The following is a 12,576-nucleotide window of genomic DNA, read 5'->3' as shown; positions in this document are numbered from 1 at the left end:
CCTGGGAGGCGGGGGTGCGTCCCCTCCATGCCAGATTTCGGGTGAAGGCCCGTGACAGGGAGCTCTGGAGGTGCTTCAGTAGAAGGAGCAAGGTAATTGAGGCTGAGAGCAGGAGGCCAAAGGCTTAGGTCCCAAAAAGTGCTTTGAGGCTGCTAGATGCCAGCAGCAAGCCCTCTTTCCATTATGATCCTCTCACCTGAGAATCCCCAAGTGGGGACCAGGGAGGAAGACGATTGTTGGTGACCAAGGGTTGAGGGGATATCCAGTAAAATCATGGCGGAAATCCCCACTGGGGTTTTTCTGGCCTTTTTACTTAGTTTCTTAACAAAAGCCAAGACTGCAGTGCTACAGGACGAAGCCATGAACACCTGAAAGCTTGGGTTTTCCCTGGAACTCAGGGGTCAGCCTCTGCCTCGCTGGCTCAGGCCAGCTCTCTCTGGCTAATGATTCTCTCAGTGTCTGGACTGTCCGTCCCACTTTGCCCGCCTGATAGAGAAAGGTCTTCCCCTGGGGAGGGAACCCCCTGACTGGATCCAGCCCCAGCTTGATCCAGCCACCATCGTCCCATAACCAAGGGTTGTAAGCATTTGAGCCCCTTTTTCAGCCGTGCTTAGCCTTCTTTGCCATGTGCTTCCAGCTGCTTCTCCAACAACACCCTGTCATCTTTTCTTCTCCCTTAGGTCTCAACTAAAAACTTGTCATTTATAGATGGGGAAATGAAGTGACTCACCCAAGGCCACACAGCTCAGGCACGGACAGTCAGGGCTCTGGGTCCATTTCTCTCTGTGCTGCTGCAGGAAAGCTGGGTACCCCTGGGTGCCCCTGGCCAGCAGACCCCTCCTCGAGCCAGCTGTCCACCTGCCTCATCTGGGTGGGGGGGGCTCTTCTCTCGTCCCAAACAGCTGAAGCCCATGCATTCAAGAGCCCCAGAGAATGCAGTGTCTCACCTTTCTGGGCCATATACTCATTGCAGGTGGGCCTTCTCCCAGGAGCTGTGGGGCTGGAGTATTACGGGAGTTACTAAAGGCTCAGGCCAAAGGCTGGTCTCTTGGAGTTCATCAACTTGATGAAGTGAAATTATTCCATAATCATAATAACTATCTAGGCACTTACTGGGTGCCAGGTACTTCATACCGGTTCTTGTTCACACTATCTTAGGAGGACAGATAACCCCATTTTAAGGAGGGAAGTTAAGGCCACAAAGTTGATGCCAGGCCCATACCACCAGTGAATGGCAGAACCCCAAAGCCATGTCTAGCCACTAGCCACTGTAGGGCTTTACCCCGGGGAGATCTCTGAGTTGGCACGGTGTGTCTGGAAGAAAGTCTACTGCATCACGGCAAGGGCTGACATTCCCACGGTAAGAGAGGTTTTTGTGCCATGGCACTGATTCCCACCATACTTTGATTAGCCAATCATGAAAGTTGCCTGGGCAAGAAAGGGATTAAAGGCAGTGGTAAGGTGAACCCCTAAATCAGCACTCTTAGATTTCAGGAAGATTTGTATGTTGTTTTCATTGCAACAGATTTACCATCCAACTTGTATTTTATTTAAAATAATTCACCTTAAATAGGTTTGCACTCATCTCAGTAGGAGGATGGTAATGCCTGTCAAAACTTGGCCGTGAGTGTTGGGAGCTGAGGGGAGATGGGCCATTTCTTTACTTGTACATTGTTGGTTTGTATGGGGGGTGTCTTGGGGGTGCACAACCATCATTGTCATTTGCCTTTCTTTATCTTCCACTCCCCAGAGAAAGTCTGCTGAAGACTTACCCAGAGTGGGAGTCTCTCCTCCTTCCTTTTTTCTCTTTGTGTTTGGTCTGGGGTGGTAAGAATATTTTAAATGTTATGATATGTTTATTGCATGCATTTGACGTCTCTGTGGGTTCCAGACATTGACACTGGGGGAGGAAGCAATGGTAATAAAGATGATGGTAGGGACAAGTAGCTTTTACTGAGCAGTTGCTGGATGCTGGACGTGGTGGGAAAGACTTTACATACACTATTTAAATGAATCACCACTCAACCCTGTGAAGTAGATATTCTGTGCCCAGTTTTTACAGGTGAAGAAACAGGTCCAGAGAAGATAATTAGTTTACCCAGGGTGGTAGCTAGAAATGGTAGAACCCAGGACTTGAACCTGTGTTTGTTTGATCCCAGAACGAGGGTTCTTCTCTACTAGGCAGCTGTATATTGAGTGTGTGTGTTTCTGCTGGCCATGGACTGTGTTTCTAAGCCTATCGGGTTACCTGCTGGTGCTAAGAGTGACAACAAAGGAGTTTTCTAAGCCTCTCTGGTCTGCGAACTGAGTGGCAGGGATAAGGGACAAGGTGGACCTCTGTTTTCTCTGTGAGATATGAGAGCAGGAACAGTGAAAGCCAAGGGTGCCAGGGTACCCTAGAACCTCCTGGTAGTATGATGTTTATTAGGTAGGCTAAGAAATGGTCTCCCAGACTAGAGATGCCTCAGCCCTTCCTTTTGACCCATTCCGAGATCTCATCTTCTACAGAATGGACTTTTAGCCAGATGTGAGGTGTCTGGCACTTACCAGGTCATTGATGGGAGATTGACTTCCAGAGATCGGAAAGCCTGCTGCCTGAAATCCCCAGTCATTCAATGATCTCTGTCGCCCGGCCAGGGAGACTGTCCTGGTGGCTTTCTCAGTCCTACCTTTGATTGAGGTCCTGTGTCATTAGTTCATCCCCCCCACCCCCATCCTGTAGTGAGGCCAGGCCCTGAGGACCTTTCTCCTCCTTCGTGGTCACGGAGAACTACCCTTGAACCATATTCTGAGCCGATCAGTAGGGCTGGTGGTTTTCCAGGCAACCCACATCTGCCCACCTGCTTTCCCTCTTCCCTCTCCCCTGAATCTGTGTATCTTACGGAGGTGCTGGTTTTGTATCAGTTTCTGTTTTGTTGATAAAGGTGAAAGAGAGAGAGAAAGAGCGTGTTAGAGAGAGAGCAGGCCTTCCAGCTCCTCTGAGGGAGTACACATCTCCTTGAGTGAAAGAACACGCAGTGCTGGCCTTTGGAATTGGCAGCCAGTGTACTGTTCTCTGTCAGATAAGAGGTACTGTAAATAAAACTGTACACCATGGCCCGTTGTAAAATGCCCGGCGTCTGTACTCATTGTTCTGACAGCTTATGCTTTTTTTGGGTCTGCTGTTTTGGTACACTCTGTACTTCCTTATGTAAGCAGGCATGCATATCTCATCAGAACAGTCAAGATGTTTATTTTAAAATCTCAAGGAATTAAAAGAAAAAGGACACAGTACTCAACATCAGATGCTGGCAAACGTTAGGTGTTTTTTCAGTGGTTCCTCCCCCCCCCCACTTCTTGTTAGCACGGGGGTGGGAGAAGTTTTGGAGGGGGAGGGATTTTGCAATTGTTTTCTTCTCTCATTGGCTTCTGCCTTATTTACTTCAGAGAGACTCCGGCCCACATCTGATTGTGTTCAGTATCTTCTCGTCCCCTTCCTAGATGCTCGGGACCCCCCCACCCCATTTCTGGGCAGTAAGGCCAGTAGGGAGGAAGGTTCTATACTCTGCCAAGGGGGAGAAGCCAGAGGTAGTGGCTGAGGAGGAACACAGCTACGGGGAGACTGCCTGACATGCTTCCACTGGATTTCAGCTGTGTTGCTGCTGGAATGCTGGGCATTTGATAGAAAGCTTTATGGTTTTGAAAGTGCTTTTCTGGCATGTCTCTCCTTTGATTCCTGCGAGTCAGGGGTATCCTTAGCCCAGAGTGAAGTGGCTCCCACACACGGAGGCCTTACACCGGCTCCAGCCTCCATGTGGGCTGTGGCGACTGCCTCCTTTCTTTTCACCCAGCCTTAACCTGCTGTGAACCCTCCTCCTTCCTCTGGCCCCCGTTTAACTTTCTGGAGGCATCAGGAAGTCAGGGGGAAAGGGGTGAATTCAGAATGGTCAGGCAGCTCCTGCTTCCCCTGGTGCAGCAGCCCTGGGAGACTGGCAGGGGCGAGAATGTCTGTCTGTCTGTCTTTCCCTTCACACTGACTCTCAGATGAACCCAGCGCCTGGGCCGGGAGTGTGATCACCAGCAGACCTCTGCCAGCCGGTGAAGGGTCCACTCGGGCTGACCGGAGCCCCCTGAATGTCCTGGAGGAGGCCTTGCTTGTTTGCTGCGGGGCTGTGAGTCCTGGGCGGCTGGGCGAGGAGCGGAGGGCCAACGAAAGGGACATCCTCCTCCGCAGGAAGCAGACAGCTCCACTTTCTAAGCTTTCCTTTCCTTCTCCCCCAAACTGCCTGAGTTCCAGCCAGAGACCATTTCCTTGAGTTTTGAAAAAGGGACAGCAGAGAACCCAGGGTGTGTAGAAGGACTCTGCCACCCCCTAGGGGACAGCCTGTCAGTACCCCCTTCCCAGGCCAGTTCTGTGCCCGGGAACCTACCCGAGGGTTTCTTTGTTTATCGGGCAATCAGTGACCACCAACTGTGTGTCAGGCACAGAGTGGAGAACTGGGAATGGAGAAGAGGACAAGACTGATGCCAGCCCTGCTCTCACGGAGCTTACAGTCCGCTGGGGAGACAGAAAAGAGGAAAGGAGCTCAGAAGGCAGCACAGGACCTGTGAATGGGGCTCCTGGGGCTTGTCAGGTTCGGATGTAAAAGCTGGGGGAGGGGGTGCCGTGGGAGGGAGGAAGAGCTGCCAATATTGACATGCTGGTCGTATGACCCATCTTCCTGCTCCTTCAACAAGACAATCACTCACGTTTAAATTAGCAGGACAAGGGGTGGGTGTGTGTGTGCACGTGCGTGCGATTATAGTGAAATATGTCTTTACAAATGTGAGACTCACTTTACACAAGATAAATGGCCTCCAAATAGCTGTACACTGAATTTCAGTAAAAATCAATCATACTTTGCACAAAGGAGTTCTTGAAAGGAGTCCTGGCTCCGAGCCTGGCTGGGTTGATGGTCAGCGCCACTGACCGGTTCTGTGGCTCTGCCCCCATGCATGGCCCCAGCGCTTTCCCCACCTTGTCACGACCCCTTTGGGACTGTCTCTCGCTATTCCCATTTTACAGATGGAGCGACAGCCTCACTGAGGTGAGGCAACTCGCTGAGGGGCACAGCTGGTGATTAGCTTGGCTGGGATTTGAACTGGGATCTGTCTTACCCGAATCCTGAGCTCTTAACCACATTCCTCTGCTCGCCCCCGCCGCCCCCGGAAGTATCAAGAACATTAGTAATCTCATAGCCACAGAGTGCCTGGCAATTAACAAGTTTTGTGTTTGTTAACATCCACCGTCTCCTTCAATCCTGACAGCCTCCAGTGAGGCACACGGATCTGATCATTCCCATTTCACAGACGGGGACACAGGCGCGTTGAGGTGTGGTGAAGTGTGTGAGGTCCACAGCAGGGAGCGGCTGAGCCAGGCCCGGGACCCAGTTCTCCCCACGCTGGATCTTACCATGACCTCCTCTAGTTCACTCAGATCTGTAATTGCTGGGGAGGATGCGTGGGTCTAGCCCACTTTATCGTGGTATGGTTCTGCCTCTTTGCTATTTAATTTCTCTCCCTGCAATCCATACCCCATCTCTCCCTCTCCCCTCTCTTATGCTATACCAACCGGCCAGCCTCCTCGCTCTTCCTTTGCCTGGAACGGGCTTTCTTAGAGAGTGGGCTTACCTTCTCATTCTCCCTTCAGATGTCAGATCATCCCATATAAAATAGCAGCCCCCGCCCTCTCTGTCTCTCTTCACTTATTTCTCTCTTTATTGCTTATTGCCACCTATTTTATATTTACCTGACTTTTATTTTTTAAATTAAACAATTTTTTTTGGCCGCACTGTGCAGCATGCGGGATCTTACTCGGACCAGGGATCGAACACCGTGCCCCCTGCAGTGGGAGTGCAGAGTCTTAACCACTGGACCACCAGGGAAGTCCCTTACTTGACTTTTAAAAATGTGCCTTCCCCTCTAGAATATAAGCTCTTTGAGGGCAGGGATTTGTCTCTTTCGTCCATTTGCTGTAAGCCCCGCCTTGGTATCTACTTAACAGACATTCCAAAAACATCGTCTTTGTGTAGGAACGAGATGGGGAGGAATGTCTGTCCCTGAGCCGTGCCCTGGACTTCTCCCCACTCCAGGATGAGCCCCAGGAAATATTGGGGGTGGGGTGGTAAATGCAGCTGATATGTCCGTACGTGCCCATTGTGTTCAACTGGCATGACCTCCTTCCTTCCCCCCCGACCCCCTTGCACTGATGCTTTATAAATATATTAGTGGCTGAATGATGTCACCGTAATGCATTTTGGGAACGGCGGTGTGGTTTATGCACACTTGAGTGACTCTGAATGCAAACCTGACATCATACTGAAGGCAGCAGCGAACAACATATGCACAGTAAACAGGCCAAGACTGTCTTATTGATTAACAGATGAGGCCTCTATTATTGATCAAAGCTCGGTGAGGAAATTTATCACTTTTAATTTCAGGGCTGCCAAATATTTCTGCCTCTGAGCCAGCCATTACAGAGACAATTTAAAGGCACATGCCTCCTTGCGAGAGAGGGGGTCTCTGCCTCTCTCTGCTTGGCTCTTGTGTCCTGGAACTGCCCGTCCTTGCTGTTGGGCTGGGGGTTTGGGGGGAGTCTGGGTGGCGGTGGGGAGTGCGGAGGCTTCATGAATGGGGGCTGGCGTGGGAGGGGGGTTGTCACCCACAGTCCCTGAAGACAGGGGACTTTCACACACTCAGCTCAGTTTTGTGACTTCAGCAAGGCAGGGGTGGAGCGGGGAGGACTTTGAGGGCATCCAGATGTGGTCAGGCCAGGGCCAAGCCGGCAGCCTTGCCGAGATCCTGTGTGCTAATTTGCTTTATCTTCATCTGAGCTTGTATGATGGCATACATCCGGCCCTTGACTGCCTACCTGCACTCCTTCCTTTCTCCCTGCTTCTCAGTCATTAAAGCAGATGCTCCTGCAGCCACATGGATGGCTGTTTTCTAAGAAACCTACCCCCCCCCAGCCCTTTGAAGCTGTGGCACGAGTAGGTTCCTCACCCAGAGGCAGGGCTCCAGCACCATGGCGATGGCGATGGTGATGGCGAGTCCACGGGGCACCCTCCCCTTTGCAGTTCCTGCTTCCCTCCTCAGGCCCCTCCTCCCCCTTTCTTCTTTAGGGAGCCATGAGAACCGGTGGGATATAGAAATAAAGAAATAAATACAATTAAAATCCGATCCCTTACAGATCGGCAGAAAATCATTGCTGGCTAATGATTTGGAACTGGGGAAAGTTTCTCACTATGACGGGGCTTCGAGTTCATCCACCCCCAGTCTTCCCACCTCTGCCCTTTGAGGTACTTGCTGCATTTCCATTATAAATGGATGGGAAGTGGCTTGGCTGTCTCTAGTGTGAACACAAGTTGTGACTGCTTTGCCTTCGAGTTCCCTGGCTCTTTCTTTGAAGCTCTAGAAGCTGCTGACAGGTCCTTAGCCCTAGGAAGCCCTGCAGCTTGTAGGGACACCTGGAGGGGATCATGGTATTCTCCCTGCCTTGAGGCGAAATTCAACTCCAGCCGCCTAAGACAAATGACAATATTTATTTTTAAAGCGCTTAAGGAAAAGTGATTTCATATCTTTACTGGGGTACTTTATCACTCATTTATTTAGTTCGTCAACTGATATTTATTGAGCGTCTAATAGAGGGTATATCCTGCTCCTCATTAGGAATGTAGACAAGATCAATGCCCTAAATGTTTATTAGTGTTTAAGTCTAGACTAGTACAACTTGTATTCTGAGTTCTCGCCCTTAATGTGCTAAATACTCCAAGGCCAAGATTTTAAAACTATTTAAAAAGTAGTGGAACCCTTTTTTCCAAATAGAATTTTACAAAACCTTGATGTATAAAAGCATAAATTAGATTTTAATTTTTTTATTTGGGGAAAGGGAGTTCAGAGCCCAACTTCATATTCATGAAGCATCTTTGCAGATGGACCCCTAGGGAGGCTGAAGGGTATAGGGATTAAGAGCAAAGGCTCTGAAGTCAGGCTCCCTGGGTTTGAATCCACCTCTGTGGTTACCTACTGTGTGACATTGGGAAAGCTACTTAACCTCTCTGATCTTGAGTTGTCTCATCTGCTAAATGGGTATGTTCATACTATGTCCTTTAAAAGGTAGTTAGGATTAAATGAAATGATACATCCTGAATACTTAGCCTCCTGCCTGGTATACGCCACAGCCTCAGGAAATCTGAGATGGTTTGAAAACAGCACTAGACTGCTTTCTACTACAAATATGTGGAAGAAGTAGTTCTGTCTCTTACAAGACTCCGATATGAAACTAAAACACAGGTACGCTTAAAGAAATGCTCAGACGTGTTGAAAGGTACGCAGTGCAGCTGCAGATTGGAAAGGGTAGAGCAGTGAGGGGCCGGCGTGCTTGGCGCATGCGTACTCCGGTCTTGGAAATCGACTAGGACCGGAGCGGACAGGAATGAGGCGGGGCGTTGCTCGGGCACAGAGACCCACCGAGGGTCGAGCGGCGCCCACAGGGGGCCAGTGAGGACAGCTCCCGGTGGAGCTGGACAGACAACTGGGTCAGGTTATGGAAGTCCTTGAAGCCAAGAAGAGGAATTTAGAATCAGTGCAAATTGTAAGCCGCTGTATTTTATGTTAACTTTTAATTTTATATTGGCATATAGCCGATTAACAATATTGTAATAGTTTCAGGTGCACAGCAAAGTGGCTCAGCCATGCATATACATGTATCCATTCTCCTGCAAACTCCCCTCCCATCCAGGCTGCCACGTAACATTGAGCAGAGTTCCCTGTGCTATACAGTAGGTCCTCATTGGTTATCCTTTTTAAATATAGCAGTGTGTACATGTCAATCCCAAACTCCCTAACTCTCCCTTCCTTCCCCCCTCCCCGCCGTAACCATAAGTTCATTCTCTAAGTCTGTTTCTGTTTTGTAAATACATTTATTTGTATCATTTCTTTTTAGATTCTGCATATAAGCGGTATCATACGATATTTCTCTTTCTCTGTCCAACTTACTTCACTCGATATGATAATCTCTAGGTCCATCCATGTTGCTGCAAATGGTGTTATTTCATTCTTTTTTATGGCTGAGTAATATTCCATTGTGTATATGTACCACATCTTCTTTACCCATTCCTCTGTTGATGGACGTTTAGGTTGCTTCCATGTCTTGAGCCATGGTATCTTTTTGAGCAAGGAAACGTGAGGAATCAAGTGGCCCTCAAGGAACCTGCCTCTGTTGGGTGGATCAGAGGGTGGCTGATGGTGTGGCAGGCCTCCTGAGTCATTGGGTCATTCTGTACATGACCCAAAAGGGGCCTCGGTAGGGGCAGTGGTTATCGACATGCAGTGGAAGAGATGCATCTAGAAGACATTTTGAGGGAAAACTGCCAAGGCTTGTGACAGGCGCCCCCTGGACAAGATAACAGAGCCTTGAAGGCTGTTAGCAAGTGGTAGAAAGTCATCTTCACATCGTGACACTGTTGCTTTGAGGCTTGTAAATATGGTTCCAGAAAAGTCGATCAAATTGAATTGCATTGAATTGACTTTGTTTATTCCACAGATATGTACAGTAATATGTTCCCACTGGGTGTCAGGCAGATGCAGGTGTGCATGAGATGACATATTCCCTCCCTCGGGGAGCTGGAAATGGAGCCACAGGCATTTAGTAGACACCCTGGTGAGGCCGTGACCCAGAATGTACAGGGTGCTGTGGGAGCACAGAGAAGGGCTACCTCACCCAGACACGGGGCAAGGGTTTGGGAGCTGAGGCATGAATGATGAAGCGGGGCTAGCCGTACTGTGGGGCTGGGGAGAGGGGCAGGAGTGTCAGAGCCAGAGGAGGTACAGCAGGATGCTTGGAGACCTTGCAGTGAGGAAGCAAAGGGCTGGAGACCAGAGAACAAGGATGAGGAGAGAGAAGAAGCAGGAAAGAGAAGTGCAAGAAGGGCTTTGTGAGTCACCGTGTAGAGTTTGGACTTTATCCTGAAGGCACTGGGAAGTCATTCAGAGGTTTTAAATGGTCAGGTACAGGAGGTGGCCGGGTAGACAGTTTAGTTTTAGACGCACTGAGTTAGGGGTTTATCCAGGTAGTGATACGCCAGCAATTCCTATCTTCCCGTAAAGTATAATCTGGGCAACAGGGCACGTTACTCCTCATTGGATCTATACTCCTTTCCATCTCTCACCTGGAGCCAGCCCCCCAGAATCCCCCTTCTTCTTGGGCATCTCTCCTGGACCCCATCTCTGTTTGCCTTGGTTTTGCTGGTTCTGTTCCCTCTTCTGTCTGGGAGAGCCCTCGGTGGGGGCATTCGGAGCTCAGTTGGGTGGGTGATCACATCTGGGTGGAGGGTCTGGGCTGGCTGCTGGGACCATGAGTTATTCCTGACTTGGGATCTTCATAGGTGTTAAGCCCCCTCCCGCAGGGTCCACCTGCAAGATTTTGGCCCACGACCCCCTTTCCTAATGCAATATCACTCTTGATAATAAGGTAACTGCCTCCCCTTTCTTTCAGCGGGTGCCAAAGCCTTTGTCTGTGATCAGTGTGGTGCCCAGTTTTCGAAGGAGGACGCCCTGGAGACACACAGGCAGACCCATACTGGTGAGTGACTGATCCCCACCCCCCAGGTCCTCCGCAGGGCGACGGCGCATGGACGTGAGTATCTTGTTTCCCCAGGGGAGCTGTGAGTGGGGATGGCTTGTGCCATGCTCAGCTACCCTTGCTTGTGGGGCTGGCTGGGCAGGAATTTATGTGTGTGACTTTGCCCCAGAAGAACAGCTGCCCTGGATTAGGCCAAGACCTCTGTCTCTAATAGGCCACTTAGATCCTGTCTTCATGGAGACTCTAGTACGTTCTTGTGGAGGCCTTAGGAAGTCCGTGATGTTATCTAAGCATCCCCTTCCCTTGGTGAAGGGTCAGGAAACCTCCTGCACCCCATCTGACTAACTTTGAAACCGTCATGTAGTGGACTGGTCCTCCCTCTGCAAAAGTCTAGTCATTGTCTGAAAGAAAGCAGTCTGTCCACAGGGATGCGTTTGAACAATATTAACGAACAATGATATTGCTGTGATTTCACGGCATCAGTGTCATCTCATCGTGGTAACTGGCGCCATCATCATCATCATCATCAATGTAGCTCACACTTACTGAACGTTCACAGTGTGCCAGGCACTGTTCTCGGTGCTTTACCTGATCTCATTTGTCCAGTCTTTCCATAACTTTGTAAGGTAGGAGGCTACTCTCATGTCATAGATGAGGAAACCGAGGTTCAAAGGAAGGAAAGTGACTTGCTGAAGTGAACACTGGGGACAGGAGTGGTATGGCTTAGACTGCCTGGTTTAATCCTGACTCTGCCACTTACTATTTGTGGGACCATGGATCAGTTACTTAAGCTCTCTTAATTTGGGTTTCCTCGTCTGTTAGAAAAGTGGAGTAATAATGGCACCTACCTCATAGCATAGATTTTTGGGGGAGCTTAAATAAGATATTTAATTAAATAAGATTAAATAAGATACTTTATTTGAAGTGCTTTGGAGAATGCCTGGCTCATAATAAACATTCAATAAATAGTAGTAGATGCATTTAATTTAATAAATATTCATTCAGTTCCTATAATGTGCTCTGCACTGTTGGGGTCTTTAGATAGCATTCTTCATGGAACTGAGATTCTACAAGGGAGACAGGATACGCAAATAATTGTGCAATATAATGCCAGGTCATAATAAGTGCTAGTGAGAAAAAATATAGCAGGATAGAGAGAAAAATGGTGTTTTAGATCATATGGTCAGGCTTCTCTGAGAAGGAGACATCTGAGTAGAGTCCTAAAGTTGGGAAGTGAGTCATTCAAAGGTTTCAGGGAGGAAGGTCTGAGCAAAGGGAACAAGCACTTGCAAAAGCCCTGAGGCTGTGTTGAACTTCACAAGTTCAAGGAAGAACATGAAGAGCAGTGTGGTGGGGGGTGGGGGTGGGGAGTGAGGTGCAGAGAGTGGTGGGAGGTGAGATTGGAAATCAGGTGGGTCTCTCAACCCTGGCAAGGAATTTGGATTTTATTCTGCATGTGCCAAGAGTCCTCGGGAGGGGGATAAAAATATTTGCAAATCATACATCTGATGAGAAACTTTTGGTTTGAAAATGTAAAGAACCCTTAGGACTCAATAATAAAAATACAGATAACCTAAATAAAAAATGTGCTAAGGATCTGAATAGACATTTCTCCAAAAATAGACATATGGTCACTGAGCACACGAAAAGATGTTTGACCTCATTAGCCATCAGGGAAATACAAATCAAAATCACAGTGAGATACTACTTGACACCCATCAAGATGTAGCTCTAATAAAATACTGGCAGTAGGAAGTGATGTTGAGAATGTGGGACAATCAGAACCCTCACACACGGCTGGTGGGAGCGTAAAATGCTGCCGCCACTTTGGAAAACAGTCGAGCAGTTCTTCAGAAAGTTAAACAGTTACCGTGTGACCCAGCAATTCCACTCCTACGTGTGTGAAAACATGTATCTACACAAAAACTTTCACATAAGTATTCATAACAGCATATTATTTATAATGGCCAAAAAGG

General features: G+C 48.8%; 1 protein-coding gene across 3 annotated transcripts in view; it reads left to right on the top strand.

The window, feature by feature from the left end:
- The window catches only part of ZBTB16 (zinc finger and BTB domain containing 16), a 190,500-nt gene that overhangs the window by 114,101 nt on the left and 63,823 nt on the right, over nt 1–12,576 (top strand). For all 3 annotated transcript variants that reach the window (XM_082411090.1, XM_082411088.1, XM_082411089.1), the window contains exon 4: nt 10,514–10,600. In XM_082411090.1, coding sequence (XP_082267216.1) covers nt 10,514–10,600 — 87 coding nt within the window. The remainder of the gene's footprint in view (nt 1–10,513; nt 10,601–12,576) is intronic.

Source organism: Balaenoptera physalus (genome assembly GCF_965194825.1).
Source record: "Balaenoptera physalus genome assembly, chromosome: 10".
Taxonomy (NCBI): Eukaryota; Metazoa; Chordata; class Mammalia; order Artiodactyla; family Balaenopteridae; genus Balaenoptera; species Balaenoptera physalus.
This window is presented reverse-complemented; position numbering and strand designations above follow the sequence as displayed.